This window comes from Asparagus officinalis, chromosome 1 (assembly GCF_001876935.1).
Source record: "Asparagus officinalis chromosome 1, Aspof.V1, whole genome shotgun sequence".
Classification (NCBI taxonomy): Eukaryota; Viridiplantae; Streptophyta; class Magnoliopsida; order Asparagales; family Asparagaceae; genus Asparagus; species Asparagus officinalis.
Window position 1 is genome coordinate 128,423,267 of NC_033794.1, and position 18,813 is coordinate 128,442,079.

The window sequence follows — 18,813 nt, forward strand, 5'->3', positions numbered from 1 at the left end:
ATGCGGGCGAGCCTCGCGTTCGCAAGGCGTGACGTGACCCTCACGTTCGCGCGAGGGTGCGAGCCTCACGTTCGCGAGGCGCGATGTAACCCTCGCGTTCGCGCAAGGATGCGAGCATCACGTTCGCAACCCTCGTGTTCGCAAGGCGCGATGCAACCCTCGCGTTGCGTAGAAATGCGACCCTCGCGTTCAGGCGTTACTGCATGCAGCATTTACAACAATTAAGTCATTTGCTGTTATAATCATAATTATCATTATGATTTGTAACCGTCATATTGATTGTGAATGACCCTTAAGCTGGCCTTAGAGGCCTATAAATAGTACCCATTTAGGGTAGCTCTTGGGGTATGCAAACACACTGAAGTGTTGAAAAACTTGAACAATTTGAATCTATTAAGCTGTTGTGCTGCTATTGTAGAGTTTAAAATTGTGCAAACTTTAACCTGTGCCCGAAGGAATATAGCCCTTGTTGATGTTCGTGAACAAACAGTTGATGGGGATTGTCCGCCGTAGGGTGCAACTTCGATCCTTACGACGCTGAGAAGAAGGGAGAGGATGGATGTTGGGGTCGACTCCTCCGACTTTACGTCCGATTCTGAGCGCGCGGGGTGGGCTGATGACCTGCACATACAAGAATCACAGAAGTACGGGGTTAGTTTCCCCCGTGGTACCTCCGACGGTCAAGTCAGCTGTGGAGCTTGAGTGGGGTTTGGGGGAAGGTCCTCGGGCCATTGAGGTCCTCGGAGCGTACTCTTTTAAGAGTTTTATAGTTCTTTTTTAACCACGGTAGGTTCCGGGTTTTTATCAAGAAGAAGTAGCCAAGCCAAGAATCACTTACCCCCTGTATTCCTCCTTGCTCCTCCTTTTATAGTCCCTTGCCTTTGAGCGTATTGTCCCTTAGCTTAGGTCATACATAGGAGGCGGCTGAGAGGTGAGCAGTAAGGGTGCTGAGTCATCCTTCTCCTTCCAGGTATCGACTGGCGATTAGAAGGGAAGTCATTCAAATACAGGAGAGAAGCGGTTTCTCTGTATCCTGGATTTGATAGAAGAGGTAGGGCGTATGATAGGTCGGTTGCGTGGCCGTCATTCTCTCTTCAGGTGGCGGCTGGAGATTGAAGGAGAAGTTATTTGTGCACAAGAAAGCATCATGGCAATCTTCTGAGAAATGACTTGTAAGCTGAATAAACGGCTTGGGCATGAGGTTTGTCAGAATGGAGTTCTTGATGGGACTGATCAGTATTGTTGTGTCGATTGACATCTGAAGTGAACTTAGTCGGCTCTTATTCCTTTAACCGAGACGGGTTGATCTACGAGCCATCATTATGATTTGGCGACCCGATAGTCGAGTGAGTTTCGGTCGGGTGTATAGTCGAGTCGTCTGCTCGAGGAGTCGTCTTAATTACGAGAGGGTGACTGATCCCGTACTTCGAGTCGGTCATGATGACCCTTAATCGAAATATAGCTTGTCTGCTCATCCGGTCGAGGGACTTGGCCTTGACTGGACTTTTGAGCCTCTAAGTTAGTTTGAACCATAGCTCCATTGGGCTTATGTAGACATTCTCCCGACATTTCTATCTTTGGATGGTAAATTACCATAACAGTTGGTCCTTTTCATTCGGAGTTGACTTTAGTCGAGTCTGAGTAAAATAGATACAAGCTTACTCCATATCTTGGGGATTTCTTGGCTAGTTGATCGTGGTTGGAGACGTGGCGTAGGTCTCGCTAACCGCCAATCTCTGTGAGCTGATGATCGGTATTGGGAACCGCTTTTTCGAAGGAAACGAGGCGTCGTGGGTAGAGTGAAAGGCGCCATACTTGCCAATTGATTGGTGAGTTACAAGTGACGGTTAGCTTTCCCGAGCGATTCATTTCCACTCTCCAAAGTGGATCTTCCTTAATTGCTCCAGGATGGTACCTCTTGAATTCTTCTGCATGCGTCTTTGGAGGCTTATAAATAGTTCCTTGCGCCGTTGAAAGGGGCACTCTGCACCAAGAACATTTTACTTCGTCGATCCTCCTTTCAGCTCCTTAAGAGTTTTTAGTATGGCTTTTCCTCAGAATGATCGCGAGAGGAAACTCATGGTTTTATATTTATCCAGATCGAGGATGACTTTGGACGAGGCGAGCTGGTTGTATGATCGATATGACATCTCCCGTGTGACGATGACCATAGGGGCGTCGGACAGCTCGACTCTGGTGCATATGCACAGCGAGGATTGGGTTCCTCTCTACTTGGCGCATCTGTAGTGTGGATTACGCCTGTCGCTGTATCCCTTCGTCAGGGAAGTTTTCATGGCTCTGGGGGTTCCCCCCTGCCAATTTCACCCACACGCCGTCCACATTTTGATGGCGTTTATTGACGCCTGCTCTGAGGCGACAATAGTGCCTAGCATTAGCCTGCTCGGGCACGTGGTTAGTGTGGGGTCCATTGAGGGAGACCCCACTATTTCTTCCACTGTCGAGGCGATTTTTGCCTGGACGTCGATCTCCCGGGGCTGGACGAAGAATAAAAGAAGTTTTTCGTTTGGGTATTTGGCGCCGATAATATTCTATCCTGCTCAGGTTGGCCTGAGGCGGAGGAGGACGTGCTGGAGCCGAGGGCTCTCAGTGATCTCGAGGCTAGAGATCTTGAGAAGCTTCGGTGTCGCCTTGATCTTCAGGAGTCCAAAGCTTTGGACGGAGAAGAGTTTCTTGAGATGGGGTGGTCCTCTTCGTCCTCAGATTCTGAAGCGACGATCATTCCTCCACCAATGGAGGTCTGTAAAAGAAGGGCTGATTCGGAGGGACCGAGTTCTTCCAAGAGGCCTTCGAAGAAGATGAGCAAGGACTCTGGGGACAATGGCGCTGAGCCTTAGAATTTTTTTTGTAAGTCTGGTTAGGCTTTTTGGTAAAGAATGTACAAAAACTCTTTTCTAAATGAAAAGCGATTTCTTTTATCTTCTGCTTTTGAGAACTGCAAATGCTTGATTGAATAACTGATTCATGTTGTGGCTCCATTTTTCTTTTTGAGAAGAGTGTTGATCATTGTAGGTTCGATACTCTACACGGGATAGGTGGCGACGTCTTTGTTTTTCTTGTTTGGTTGGAAGATAACTCAAATAGTCGACTCTGGGGTTGTCTTCGGTTTATCTAGGTAGGGGACCGTAGACTTGATTGCCGAATTGTGGAGCCTTTGTACTTTAGGTTACTCCTGATAGGGAGCCAAGTGGTTTGTTCCGACTAAGAAGTCGTTTTGCCTTAAACTTATTCTTTAGGAAGAACCAAGGGCTTTGTTCCGACTGAGAAATCGTTTTGCCTTGAACTTATTCTTTAGGAAGAGCCAAGGGCTTTGTTTCGACTGAGAAGTCGTTTTGTCTTGGACTTATTCTTTAGGAAGAGCTAAAGGCTTTGTTCCGACTGGAAAGTCGTTGTGCCTAGGTGACTAGGTCTTAGTGCCGACTGAGAAGTCGTTTTGTCTTGGTTTTACCCAGATTAGGTACCAAGGGCTTTGAGTCGACTGAGAAGTCGTTGTGCCTAGGTGACTAGGTCTTGGTGCCGACTGAGAAATCGTTTTGTCTTGGTTTTACTCAGATTAGGTACCAAGGGCTTTGAGCCGACTGAGAAATCGTTGTGCCTATGTGACTAAGTCTTGGTGTCGACTGAGAAGTCGTTTTGCCTTGGTTTTACCCAGATTAGGTACCAAGGTCTTGACCACTATGGACGATGAGAGCAGAAGGAATCAAACCATAGTTGTGCATTGTGCTTACCTTTAAGAAGAGCCAAGGGCTTTATTCCGATTGAGAAGTCGTTGTGCCTTGGTTTTATCTTGAGAAGGTACCAAAGTCTTGACCACTATGGACGGTGAGAACAGAAGGAATCGAACCATATGTTATGCCTTGGGCGTACCTTTAAGAAAAGTCAAGGGCTTTGTTCCGACTAAGAAGTCGTTTTGTCTTGGACTTATTCTTTAAGAAGAGTCAATGGCTTTGTTCCGACTAAGGAGTCATTGCGCCTCGGGCTTACCCAGATTAGGAGCTGAGGACTTTATATCGACTAAGGAGTCGTTGCGCCTTGGGCCTGTCTTGAGGTGGCACCAGGGCCTTGTGACCGACTGAGGAGTCGTGGCACATTGGGCCTGTCCTGAGGCGGCACCAGGGTCTTGTGACCGACTAAGGAGTCGTTGCGACTCGGGCTTACCCAGATTAGGGGCCGGGGACTTTATGCTGACTAAGGAGTCGTTGCGTCTTGGGCCTGTCCTGAGGCGGCACCATGGCCTTGTGACCGACTGAGGAGTCGTGACACCTTGGGCCTGTCCTGAGGCGGTACCATGGTCTTGTAACCGTTTGAGGAGTCGTTGCGCCTCGGGTTTACCCAGATTAGGGGCCGAGGACTTGCATTTTTCCCTAGGGCCGAGAGTCGACTGTAAGAATCGGTAAAAAAGATTATGCCTTGGTTTTACCCTGAGGAGGTGCTAGGGACTTTTATCGACTTAGCCGAGTGGCCAGCTGACTGGGTCTTTGATGTCTTTCTTTTCATTTGACATTTTCATTAATTATTGGAATTTATATATGATAGAGTACAACTCATTCACATTTATTCCATCGAGTCGCATCCAGATGCATTTTAAAGATGTCTTTTGCCGGAGACAGGGTCACCGAGACGGAGCTTTCTTGGTTGTTTCTTTTCGCCTGTGAACATTCCTACATTGATGAGAGCGAGCTGTTACTTCATTGGCTATCTTTGTTGCCAAACTGAGGAGTCCGGAATCGGGGATTGCTCTTCCTCCCGAGAGTGAGCTGTTTGGCTTTGGGCGTTGTTGAGTTGTTGGCATATTTGCCATTTCATCAGCCAAGGATCTGCTTGGAGTTTTTGCTGAGATCCTTACAGGTCAATGGTGGACATGGTGATTTTCAACCGATCTTGTTTGTCCATCGTTGGTTGCGCTATATGGCCAGAGTCTTGCTGATTGAGCTTTTGGAGGATAGTGCTCAACAGGAGGAGGCCTAGGCAACTCGTGATGGGGGCTTCTTGTTGGTGAGAGCCTCATGCGCCAAAGTTTTGTTCCCTGAAATTTGATGAGATCATGACTTCCCCTTGGGGGTATCCAGGGATAGCGACAGCCGGGCCATCCTATAAATGGGGGAGCCTTCTTTTGTTAGAGGGATGCGAGTCGCATGTTTCGACCACCAGTTCTTATTTTGACTTTAGGTGGTTCGAACAACGGATGGGGACCAGAGCTGTTAATCTTCCTGAGAAGACCAGATGGGTAGCCCTTGAGTTTTTCTCGCAATCCCATCTTTTGGTGAGGAAGGGACTCTCCTTTGGAGGTGGTGGTGGTGGTCCGAGGAGCCTGCCACAGACTTGATCGCTGCTCCTTGCTCGGGTGAACCATTACCGACGGGAGCTTGAGCGATACTGGATCTGATCATGATCCTTGGGGGCCTGTTTGCGATCCAACCCCAGGCTCTTGGCCGTTCAAGCGGTGGAGTTTTCGTCTGTGGCGGTAATTAGAAGCCCGTGCTTCATTCTCAAGCCAGACAAGCACCATAATGGTGTGTTTTTTCTTAGGAGGGTTTTCGGGGTTCCACTTGGCAAATACTCCCCAGAAAGCTGTTGGAGCACTCGAGGGCTACACCTACATTGGCTCCTCATAGCCATAGGCTAATCCTTCTTAGCTTGAATGATGCGATTCCAGGCTTTGTTTAGCTTAAACGATGCAATTCTAGCGTTCTTCAGGAATGAACAAGATCAGGTCCCTGTTTAGAATTGGGTATTTCTTCTCAGAGAAGAAAGTGGGCCCCACGGTGGGTGCTAAACTGTTGATGCTCGTGAACAAACAGTCGATGGGGGTTGTCCGTCATAGGGTGCAGCTTCGATCCTGACGACGGTGAGGAGAAGGAAGAGGATGGATGTTGGGGCTGACTCCTCCGACTTTACGTCTGATTCTGAGCACGCGGGGTGGGCTGATGACCTGCACATGCAAAAATCGTAGGAGTACGTGTCTAGTTTCCCCCGTGAGAAGGAAGAGGATGGATGTTGGGGCTGACTCCTCCGACTTTACGTCCGATTCTGAGCACGCGGGGTGGGCTGATGACCTGCACATGCAAAAATCGTAGGAGTACGTGTCTAGTTTCCCCCGTGAGAAGGAAGAGGATGGATGTTGGGGCTGACTCCTCCGACTTTACGTCCGATTCTGAGCACGCGGGGTGGGCTGATGACCTGCACATGCAAAAATCGTAGGAGTACGTGTCTAGTTTCCCCCGTGGTACCTCCGACGGTCAAGTCAGCTGTGGAGTTTGAGTAGGGTTTGGGGGAAGGTCCTCGGGCCATTGAGGTCCTCGGAGCGTACTCTTTTAGGAGTTTTCTAGTTCTTTTTTAACCACGGCAGGTTCCGGGTTTTTATCAAGAAGAAGTAGCCAAGCCAGGAATCACTTACCCCCTGCGTTCCTCCTTGCTCCTCCTTTTATAGTCCCTTGCCTCTGAGCGTGTTGTCCCTTGGCTTTGGTCATACACAAGAGGCGGCTGAGAGGTGAGCAGTAGGGGTGCTGAGTCATCCTTCTCCTTCCAGGTATCGACTGACGACTGGAAGGAAAGTCATTCGAATACAGGAGAGAAGCGGCTTCTCTGTATCCTGGATTTGATAGAAGAGGTAGGGTGTAGGATAGATCGGCTGCGTGGCCGTCCTTCTCTCTCCAGGTAGCGGCTGGCGATTAGAGGAGAAGTCATTCGTGCACAGGAAAGCATTATGGTAATCTTCTGGAAAATGACTTGTAAGCCGAATAAGCGGCTTGGGCACGAGGTTTGTCAGAATAGAGATCTTGATGAGACTGATCAATATTGTTGTGTCGATTGACATCTGAAGTGAACTTGGTCGGCTCTTAACCCTTTAGCCGAGACGGGTTGATCTGCGAGCCATCATTATGATTTGGCAACCCGATAGTCGAGTGAGCTTCGGGTTGGGTGTATAGTCGAGTCGTCTGCTCGAGGAGTCGTCTTAATTGCGAGAGGGTGATTGATCTCGTACTTTGAGTCGATCATGATGACCCTTGATCGAAATATGACTTGTTTGCTCGTCCGGTCGAGGGACTTAGCCTTGACTGAGTTTTTGAGTCTCTAAGTTGGTTTGGACCATAGCTTCCTTGGGCTTATGCAGACATTCTCCCGATATTTCTATCTTTGGATGGTAAATTACTATAACAGTCCCGAACCGAAAGATTTTAACAGATCGAGGAGATCATTGCCTTGACCGAAAGGTCTTATAGATCGAGGAGATATTAACATCATTGCCTTGACCGAAAGGTCTTACAGATCGAGGAGATCTTGACAGTACTTGGTTGGTGCACACTATTGTACTGTACTGCTGTTCCTGAAAGTAGTTTGGTCTTAGGATCCTTGCACCGGATTAGGTCAAATATTGCTTTAAGTACAACGTTTCACAAATGCACAACAGCTAACTTGGAAAAGTTTTAAAATACAACACTTCAGTTTCTTTTCAGTTCCGCTGTTTTATATCTGTTTTATTTCAGATTTAGCTTCAGGCGCCAACAAAAGATCGAGGAGATCTTGATATCGTTGTCTTGATCGAAAGTTCTTATAGATCAAGGAGATCTTGACAGTACTTAGTTGGTGCACACCATTGTACTGTTTAACTGTTCCCGAAAGCTGTTTGCCTTAGGATTCTTCCACGGGAGTAAGTCAAATATTGCTTTAAGCACAACATTTCACAAACGCACATCAGCTAACTTGGAAACGTTTTAAAATACAACACTTCAGTTTTTTTTCAGCTTCCGTTGTTTTATATCTGTTTTATTCCAGATTTAGCTTCGGGCGCCAACAAATATTGCTTTGGAGATAAAAAAGATTGGTTGTTTTCATGCTCCTAAAACCAATGTTGAAATGTGAATGCTGTGGTCACATTTTCAGTTAATTGTCTTCACAGGCTCGGGATACAGGGTTTGCTTGCTCTGTCATCCGCAGTCTGGTTCTTTGAAGCTGGTTCCTGCTTTACCTTTTGAAAGCCATTTTATGCCCCTGAAAGTGCCATCTGATGCAGTGATTTGCCTTCCAGTTAAGTTAAAATATCTACTGGTAGTGAATGAGTTATAAGGTTGCAGGGGGTCTCGAGGATACGGTAGCTGGATTAAGATGAGGCTACAATGATTTATGAAAATGTTTTGCCATAGGATTTTGTCACATATTGTTAGTTACTCATTATCAGAGATTAATGAAAAAAATCGTTGGAAATGACATATGTTAACATTGTGTGTGTGCACGTGCAGAATTATTTAGCATATGTATTCAGATATTATCTTAGGCGTGAGATGCTTTGATTATACTAGGTCTAGTCAACAGGAGAAAGATAACCGCAAGTTTCTGAACTAGTATGGTTATTGAAGTGCACCATACGAGCCTTTCACAAATACCCGAGTAAGCAAGTCTCTGTCTCCCTTCTTACTAGAATCAAAATGCAGTTGTGCCAGCTTTGCATAAAAAGATTCCTTCTTGTTTTTAATATTAAAGAATCTGATGCCCATTACCATATTAACATAAGGCAGTTTGATGGATTGTGTTTGAGTGTCATTGGCATTTATTTTAGATCCCTTCATTGGCACTTTGCATCATGGTTCAAAAGCATCGTTTTTTTATCTTTCCTTTGCTGCTGTTGCTGGTTTGATGGATTAGAAACCTACTGGATAGAAATCGATTTTTCTGCAACTTGCTTTCTCCTGCTACTTCTCTGTTTTAGTGCATCACCAGGAACTGCATAGATTATTTCTGGTTGCTTCTTTTATTAATTTCCATATTTAATAATCATTCTATGCTGCTTAACATCCATTTGACATTTTGGAGGGTAAAAGTTCATAATTAATTGCATGAGTTAAGCTTCATGACTGACTGCAATCAATCTGGTTGAAAGTTGCCCATAGTTTTGAATGGAAAATAAGGCAATATAAAGTGACTTCTAATATTGCTTTTTTGATATGTTTCATGCTGCAGCCTAATATTGTATTCAGTTTGAAATTTGAGATCCTTTAAAAAAGGGTAATCTTTGGTTTGATTTGTTCCAACAGATTCTCGTTATGTTTTATTCCATGATGAGGAATGGGGTGTTCCTGTCCATGATGACAGGTATGCAATCTCAAATTTTTCTGATTCTCATTTTGATTTAAAAATGGAAGGTTTGAAATATTTGGCAGCCAATTAACAAAAGATTCTCGGTCTCTGATATCCTTAACAATCTGCAGGAGATTATTTGAGTTGCTTGTATTATCCGGTGCATTAGCTGAGCTTACATGGCCAGCAATCCTCAGTAAAAGGCACATATTTAGGTACTTCTACAGCTATCAAGAGAGCTGTTTGAGATGATCGAGTGAAGTATTCTGTTATTTCCTTGCCTGACATCTCTTTGCAGGGAGGTTTTCTTGGACTTTGACCTAGTAGCCGTCTCCAAGTTGAATGAGAAGAAGATCATAGCCAGTGGAAGCACTGCCAGATCCCTATTATCAGAGCCAAAATTACTCGCTATTATTGAGAATGCCCACAAAATACTAAAGGTATGTTCTCTTCTAGCATGTACAAGACATTTGGATTAGATGTTTATGACATAAAGCATGTTGCTTGACCCTGAATTCATTTCCAAATCTAGTTTAGGCATTGAATTTGTTTACATTCTCCTATGAAATGTGATGATGACTATCATTTTAATTTTTCTGTAATATTCAATAAGTTGTCAGAATTTAGTAGTTATATTCAATCTTTAACTAACGTAATATGTCACAACTATTCACTACGTCTGCTGTTAGTGCTGTATCATTTTGCTTTACTATATGAACATATTTGTAGTCCGATTGACTGTTTAATTTTTTATCAGGACCAAAATTTCTGAACTTTATATATTATTCAAAGTAGTAGAATGCTAAAAATAGTTTGATTGTCTTGTCAAATATCTGGTTTCAAATATATAATAAAATAAACTTTTTTTTATATCTGGCAAGCTTTTACTGATACCAGTGACCATGAGGAGGCCTTATCATCCTGTCTTCATACTGTACATATTGTGCTATATTGTAAAGTTCCGAGAAGGGTTTGTATCATGCTAGTTGGTCCTGAACAACTGAACAAAAATGAAGCATCAATCTTATTACCAAGCCAATCAACATTACTAATGTTAATAGAGAAAAGAAGCATAAGAGAGAGAGAGAGAGAGAGAGAGAGAGAGAGATTAATGGGTATCCTTATCATAGGAGGGGATTTCCTCATTGACGCCTATATGGCACAATCCCCACCATCCTCATAAAGTAGAAGAGAGAGAGTGTGAGTTGGTGGAGATTTGTGCTTACTTTATGTCACGCCCTGGTTCCAAAATGTAATAGTTTGGAACGTGACTCGGCCGGCAATGTAACCCTACGGTCACATTCACGCCTCTAGATCATCCTGTATATCAATATAAAACCAAAACTACACCATAGAGCATGTAATCAAGATAAAAGGAAACTGATAGATAAAGAAATATCTAAAATTTCAGAGGTCTGTGACGAGTCCACAACTATCCAAAATGGAAGAAAATAAAACATTCATAGTCTGAAGATCCACAAGAGATTTACAAGAAAATCTCAATCAAATAACTACCTAAGATAAGTGAAATGGAGAACTGAATGGAATGAACGGTGATCACTGCTGCTGAGCCTGCTCCTCGAAATACTCACGATCCTGCGAAGAAAGAACAGTTCCCGAGTCTGGGGCATGCAAACCCCAGGGGAGTCAGAAAACTCCCAACAAGCATGTAAAATGAAGAAAATATGTGCGTGTAAGTGTAATGTGGCATGGATAAAGAAAAATGACAACTCAATTAAAGATGATAAATAAAATGCTAATAATAGATATCAAACAAGGGCAATCATGAGACACACAAGCACATTAGTATTTTAGAAGTTATTTGAATTAGAGAAGAATATTTCATGTATATAAGTCGGTTTCCCGTAAACCGTCCCGGGAACACGGCTTCAAGACAGGATGGACCCTTATTTCTTATATATATATACCAAGATATCAAGAATGCGCACAACCCTCTTATATACATGTCATATTCTCCGTCCAATTCCCCTTTATTAAACCCCATGTTGTCTGTTTAATCTAAGTAACTGTGCATGAAATATTGTGCACTAACTACAGAGTTACTGTGGAACGGTTTCTGCAAAACTATGAAAAATAACCGTGACCCAGAACATGTCCAATCAAGAAGGGTGCATCGTATAGTCGATGCTATAATAGTAATAGCCAAGGAAAAATCTCATATCGGGATATCGATATCGAGAGCATAGCCATGCTATGAAAACACGCTTATAAATCATATTTTTGGCGGAAGTCGTCTTCATGCACAGTTTAGCCTATTTGATGACATTACTGATCAACACGGATTACAACCACACAATCTAGTTCAAAGCATAGCAAAATCCAAGGTATGATATAACAACGTTGACTAAAATAATATACATTTAAAAATGGTAAGCAAACAACAGTTAAGATGAACTGAGAAATTCATAAAGGTATGACCAAGTTAAATGTTTTGTAGACAACAAATCAAAGTTCTAGGGAACTCAGGAAAATATAAGAAGAAAAGAAAAACAATTGGTTTCAAGGATCGAACTACAGACGCTAACATGGAACCCAAGCTACCTAACCACTTTGACCCAAAACTTTCTCCTTTACATGCCACCATCGAAAATTTAAACCATAATGTCGTTGATAGTAACTAAATAACCCAAATATGCTTAAGAAAATTAATTAGTCTTTGTTAAAACACCCTGAAAACTATCTACTCTGTTGTATAAACTATATGGCCGAAAATTTCACTTAATAGTAATATTATTATTACAAAGAGGGAAACAACTAAGTCCAAACTAACTTAGTCAGAAAATTATTCAAACCATTAAGTATATATATATATATATATATATATATAGCAGCCAAAAATTTTCAACAATAAAATAATACGAATTTAAAGAAAAATTAAAGATATTAACCGAGGAATTTTTTTCTATTTTAGAGAAATAATATTTCAAATCCTAGAAGTACTTTCCTCTGAAACTAACATAAACTAAAATTTCCAAGGCATGATTGTACATATTAAGGTCCATACATTAAAAAGTTCATTATTGGAATCAAATAAATACAACAAAGTTTCAAAGATATATATTAAGAATATAAACCTTTTTATTTATATCTGAAAAAAAAACAAATATGTAACTCACAACCCATAATCATTTATCTATGACTAAGAGCTTAAATCAACCGAAGGACATAGTTCCATATTGCCGAAAATAACCACTGCACCAAATCATTATAACTTGTAACAATGGCTTTAAACACAGCAACATACCTAAGGATCTACACGTAGGAACACATTCATGTCAAGTTTATCTAAGAGTCATAAGCATAAATTGTGAAGTGTGAAGCTAATATATAATATTTCATAGGGAAAACACCATACAGTTTGATATTTCTTATTAAGTTATGGTCATGTGTACGTTTGAAAATCTTATGACCTGTGGAAGAACAACAGGAACTCCAAACCCTATGCATACACATAAATCAAGTGAAGTGAAGTGTACAACAGAGAAAGAAACAAGTGAGAACATGTTTGCACAAGGGAACATTTATTCCTACGGAAGATAAAAATGAAACCAACTACAATCTATTCACTATGACCTCTAGAAAGGAACACTGGTATTTAAATAAGGAATTACAAAAGAACTTAAAGATAAGAATTTCTTGCATGAAAGAAAACTCTAAATAATAATAATAAAAACCAAGGAAAGGATGTTTGCCGATGATAAGATGATGAACCCCAAATCCCAAAAGAAAATCCAAAACTCTTCTTTCTCCTTGTCTTGCTCTCTGTAGGTTTCTCTTCCGTATCTTGAAAAAGGAAAAAGGGGAGATGAGGGGTTTAAAAGATGATGGGGTTAGGTGTTGGCTAGTTACAATTAGTGGAGATATTCTTCCGAGATCCATTCCCACATCTCCTACGTGGGTAAAAATGAAGGGAATGTGGAGTTATGATTTTTGTGGGCTTTCTAGGTAACTCATGGGCCTTAAGGAATTTTTTTTCCAATTTCCACCTGATGTGGGCCTCCTTCATAAAAAAAAATTGATTATCACATTTTATGAGGATGGTGGGGATTGTGCCACATAGACGACAGGAGGAAAATCTCCTCTTATGACAAGGATACCCATTAATCTCATATATATATATATATATATATATATATATATGAGATTAATGGGTATCCTTGTCATAAGAGGAGATTTTCCTCCTGTCGTCTATGTGGCACAATCCCCACCATCCTCATAAAATGTGATAAAAGATATAAAGTAGAACTAACATGAAGCCAATTAGAACTAACATGAGCTACAATAGAACTAACATGACTCCAATTAGAACTAACGTGACCTCTATTAGAACTAATATGAACATTAAATAGAACTAACACTAGCTGGAAATAGAACTAATATGATCTGCGATAGAACTAATGTGACTCCAATTAGAACTAACACAACTGGAGATAGAACTAACATGAATACAACTAAAACTAACATGGTATGAATTAGAACTAATGTGACCCAATTAGAACTAACACGACTGTAATAATAACTAACACGAATACAACTAGAACTATTTTCTTTTGGGATTTGGGGTTCATCATCTTATCATCGGCAAACATCCTTTCCTTGGTTTTTATTATTATTATTTAGAGTTTTCTTTCATGCAAGAAATTCTTATCTTTAAGTTCTTTTGTAATTCCTTATTTAAATACCAGTGTTCCTTTCTAGAGGTCATAGTGAATAGATTGTAGTTGGTTTCATTTTTATTTTCCGTAGGAATAAATGTTCCCTTGTGCAAACATGTTCTCACTTGTTTTTTCTGATCTGTTGTACACTTCACTTCACTTGATTTATGTGTATGCATAGGGTTTGGAGTTCCTGTTGTTCTTCCACAGGTCATAAGATTTTCAAACGTACACATGACCATAACTTAATAAGAAATATCAAACTGTATGGTGTTTTCCCTATGAAATATTATATATTAGCTTCACACTTCACAATTTATGCTTATGACTCTTAGATAAACTTGACATGAATGTGTTCCTACGTGTAGATCCTTAGGTATGTTGCTGTGTTTAAAGCCATTGTTACAAGTTATAATGATTTGGTGCAGTGGTTATTTTCGGCAATATGGAACTATGTCCTTCGGTTGATTTAAGCTCTTAGTCATAGATAAATGATTATGGGTTGTGAGTTACATATTTGTTTTTTTTTCAGATATAAATAAAAAGGTTTATATTCTTAATATATATCTTTGAAACTTTGTTGTATTTATTTGATTCCAATAATGAACTTTTTAATGTATGGATCTTAATAGGTACAATCATGCCTTGGAAATTTTAGTTTATATTAGTTTCAGAGGAAAGTACTTCTAGGATTTGAATATTATTTCTCTAAAATAGAAAAAAAATTCCTCAGTTAATATCTTTAATTTTTCTTAAAATTCGTATTATTTTATTGTTGAAAATTTTTGGCTGCTAAATATATATATACTTAATGGTTTGAATAATTTTCTGACTAAATTAGTTTGGACTTAATTGTTTCCCTCTTTGTAATAATAATATTAGTATTAATTGATATTTTCGGCCATATAGTTTATACAACAGAGTAGATAGTTTTCAGGATGTTTTAACAAAGACTAATTAATTTTCTTAAGCATATTTGGGTTATTTGGTTACTACCAACGACATTATGGTTTAAATTTTCGATGGTGGCATGCAAAGGAGAAAGTTTTGGGTCAAAGTGGTTAGGTAGCTTGGGTTTCATGTTAGCGTCTATAGTTCGATTCTTGAGCCAATTTTTTTTTTCTTTTCTTCTTATATTTTCCTGAGTTCCCTAGAACTTTGATTTGTTGTCTACAAAACATTTAACTTGGTCATACCTTTATGAATTTCTTAGTTCTTCTTAACTGTTGTTTGCTTACCATTTTTAAATGTATATTATTTTAGTGAACGTTGTTATATCATACCTTGGATTTTGCTATGCTTTGAACTAGATTGTGTGGTTGTAATCCGTGTTGATCAGTAATGTCATCAAATAGGCTAAACTGTGCATGAAGACGACTTCCGTCAAAAATATGATTTATAAGCGTGTTTTCATAGCATGGCTATGCTCTCGATATCGATATCCCGATATGAGATTTTCCTGGGCTATTACTATTATTATAGCATCGACTAGACGATGCACCTCTCTTGATTGGACATGTTCTGGGTCACGGTTATATTTACATAGTTTTACGGAAGCCGTTCCACGGTAACTCTGTGGTTAGTGCACAACATTTCATGCACAGTTACTTAGATTAAACAGACAAACATGGGGTTTAATAAAGGGGAATTGGACGGAGAATATAACATGTATATAAGCGGGTTTATGCGCATTCTACGGTATATCACTCCGATAAATACTACTTATCCCCGATATATTCCCGATTTTCGCTATCCTATAAGGATTTTAACTTACCAAGCACAAAAAATTATGTTTGGTAGTGAGGGGGCATAATCCCCTCCACTCATTAATGGGTATGCTTGGTACCAAGCACAAAAAATTATGTTTGGTAGTGAGGTGGCATAATCCCCTCCACTCATTCAAATGGTTGCATATCCACATGCACTCCTTAACCCATGTGAATGTGGTCCTCTATTTGAACGAATGGAGGGGATTGTGCCACCTCACTACCAAGCACAAAATTTGTGCTTCGTAGTGAGGTGACATATTATCCTTCACTCATTCAAATGGGGGGATCACATTCACATGGGTTGAATGTGATCCCCCCAATTGAATGAGTAGATAGGAATGAGACAACTCACTACCAAGCACAAAATTTATGCTTGGTACCAAGCATACACATTTCTCTCTCTCTCTCTCTCTATATATATATATATATATATATATATATATAGAGAGAGAGAGAGACTTATGTCAACTTAAGTGGACGTCCACTAAGTTTCTTAGTCATTGATGATCACTTAATTGAGCTACATTGTGGATGATCCGCTCCGTTAAACTTGATCTACATATTTTAAAACCCCAATACATCAAATTTGGGGTGAACCCGTCGTCGTTTGACCCTCCGTCGAGCCATGTAAAAAGTTTTATTCATTCGAAACCGTTAAAATTGATACGAGTGGATGAAGAGTCAAACCACGACGGGTTCAACCCAAATTTGGTATGTTAGGGTTTTAGAATATGTAGATCAAGTTCAACGGAGCGGATCATCTACAATGTAGCTCAATCAAGTAATCATCAACATATAAGAAACTTAGTGGACGTCCACTTAAGTTGACTTAAGTTTTTCTCTCTCTATATATATATAACAAGATGAACCGCCTCCAAATTTTTTTATCAGCAGATTCTCTGCATCTCTAAGCGAACTTTTGACATAAAAACTTTAATACTGTGAAATATTCAAAATTTTCCATTGGGTTAGAATCCTGAACTTCTTTCAGTTATCAGTAACCAGATTTATATGCAAGCACATATTTTAGCTTATAAACCAACAATTATAAATGTATATAAAGTACTTGGTGCTGATCCAACATTATCTTCTTTTAAGAAGATAATGTTTTTTTTTATTTACCAAAAAAAAAACATTATCTTCTTAAAAGTTTGCAGCGGAACACATTTTTAGTCTTTTCGACTCATTGGCCAATTAATTCGCCAAGGACCAATTTCACAATTGTGACCTATAACCCATGATTATTGGACATTTTTAGCCATTTTGACCGTTGATAAATAATTTTGCATAGACCGAAATTTTCTATATATATATATATATATATTCTGAATTCTCCTTTGCCATTCATCATAACTTGTCTTCTCCCTTCTCCTCTACACTACAGATTACAGAGGAGTTTGGATCATTTGATAATTACTGCTGGGGGTTTGTGAACCACAGGCCAATCCCTAGCAGATTCCGCTACCCTCGACAAGTCCCAGTCAAGACTCCAAAGGCAGACGTTATCAGCAAAGACTTAATAAAGAGGGGCTTCCGAAGCGTGGGCCCTACCGTCATATACACATTCATGCAGGCTGCAGGCTTAACGAATGACCATCTCATTACCTGCTACCGTTTCGATGAGTGCACAAAAAACAGCAACTGTAACAAAGATGAAAAGAAGAGGGATGAAAATGTCAAAGAGATTGTGCTAGAGGAGCTTGATTTGGAACTGGCAATGGCTGTAGGTGGACTGGGTCTCTCGTCCCAGCAACTGGGGAAGAAAATGAAATGCGTTTGATTCTGTATAAAGGTTTTACATATTCTTGTCATCTGGCTTGTATATCCTTCCTTTTTTTAATTATTATTATTTTACATCGCTAGCGAAATTGATTAGAGGTCCTCCATGTGCCAGAAAGCAATATTGCTTAGCTGCAGCTTGCCGTTGAGTGATATAGTTTGGGTTTTAGTGACAGTTTGATCTTATATCCATCAGGTTACAGTCCAAAGTTTGATTGTTGCCAGTAAATAACTCAGCTGATGCGGTACCATTACTGATTGAGATTTTAGGTTTGCAATGCAGCAAATCCAGGTCCAGGACTTGGGACCAAGCTGCTGCAATAATCTCATATTCGTCGTAGGTACGTTCTACTCTTGGTACCAACCAAATCATATCCAATTTTGATTACATTATGCCAACATACAGGACGGGGAAAGAGAAGTTCATATTTTGCCAACCAAAGTTTTTTTTAAGTACTAGTAGAAAAGATTGATATATGATGCTGATATTGGATTAATAAGCCTTAGCCAAGGATAGAATTACGAGAATAATCAGGTTGGGTACACAAAAACTCAAAACTAATGTACAAACCACTACGCTGATGCTCCGCCTCACTAGAATGAATCATATCAGAGAGCATAAGGTAGGAAACATAAGAATCTAACAACCCATCTTATAAACTTTGATACATATTATCATCATAACTGGAAAAACTTCAGATACACACCTTTTCTAATTGAACAAAGATGAACAGATTGCCAGCTGCGATGGCGTAATCCCATCAAAAGAGCGACATCCGCGAGGCCTCTGGTATAATTGGAGTTAAAAGTAATGAATGTATTCAAACAATACCTTCAGAGAACACCAGATAGTAAAAGCAACGATGAGCTTATAAAGGTTCAATCAATACAGCATCTGATCAGAACTCAAATGGCGACAAAATTTCATGAATGATGCAGCACCCCCCTCCCCTTCAAGAAATACCTCCCTCCATCATATGTTTTTTTTCCAAATTTTTTTTTTGGGGGGGGGGAGAGAGAGAGATCTGATCTGCATATGTGGAGGAGAATATAAAAAGGGTAGAGATAAAAAGGGGTAAAGGAATCTTTTTGGTGAATGGTTGATGTGTTATCCAAAGAGGGTAATGTAATTGACATTAGCCAATTGGCCCTGTATCTGTGAGCTCTGTTTGTTGACGGTAAATTGAGCCGTGGTGGTACTATTAAATTTCTAAAAGTTCCCCCTTTTCCCCTCTGATATTAGTCTCTTAGATCTTTGATGTTTCAAAATTAGTCCTGCAAGCCGTTTAAATTGCAACCCTTAAATTATTTTGAAATTAGTTCCTGAAATTGTTATTAGATCCCAAACCAATTACGCACTACAAGAAAAACAATGGGCGATGAACATTGAGTTGGTGTCCACCAACTCAACATCCTCTCATTTTTGCTTGGGCATATCTTCTAGATCACATCCATGACTAACATTCTTTTTTCTAGCTCCTGTATTCTTTCTACCC

General features: G+C 40.3%; 1 protein-coding gene and 1 long non-coding RNA gene across 2 annotated transcripts in view; one reads left to right on the forward strand and one right to left on the reverse strand.

The window, feature by feature from the left end:
• The window catches only part of LOC109842777, a 19,226-nt gene extending 1,209 nt beyond the window's left edge, over positions 1 to 18,017 (forward strand). The window contains exons 2-5 of the mRNA XM_020411693.1: positions 9,051 to 9,108; positions 9,225 to 9,308; positions 9,392 to 9,533; positions 16,923 to 18,017. Coding sequence (XP_020267282.1) covers positions 9,051 to 9,108; positions 9,225 to 9,308; positions 9,392 to 9,533; positions 16,923 to 17,318 — 680 coding nt within the window. The 3' untranslated portion in view covers positions 17,319 to 18,017. The remainder of the gene's footprint in view (positions 1 to 9,050; positions 9,109 to 9,224; positions 9,309 to 9,391; positions 9,534 to 16,922) is intronic.
• LOC109843099 lies at positions 10,466 to 18,299 on the reverse strand. The gene is made up of 2 exons (XR_002247531.1): positions 18,025 to 18,299; positions 10,466 to 10,715 (listed from the first exon to the last, which is right to left on the reverse strand). It is a non-coding gene; the product is annotated as an uncharacterized LOC109843099 (long non-coding RNA).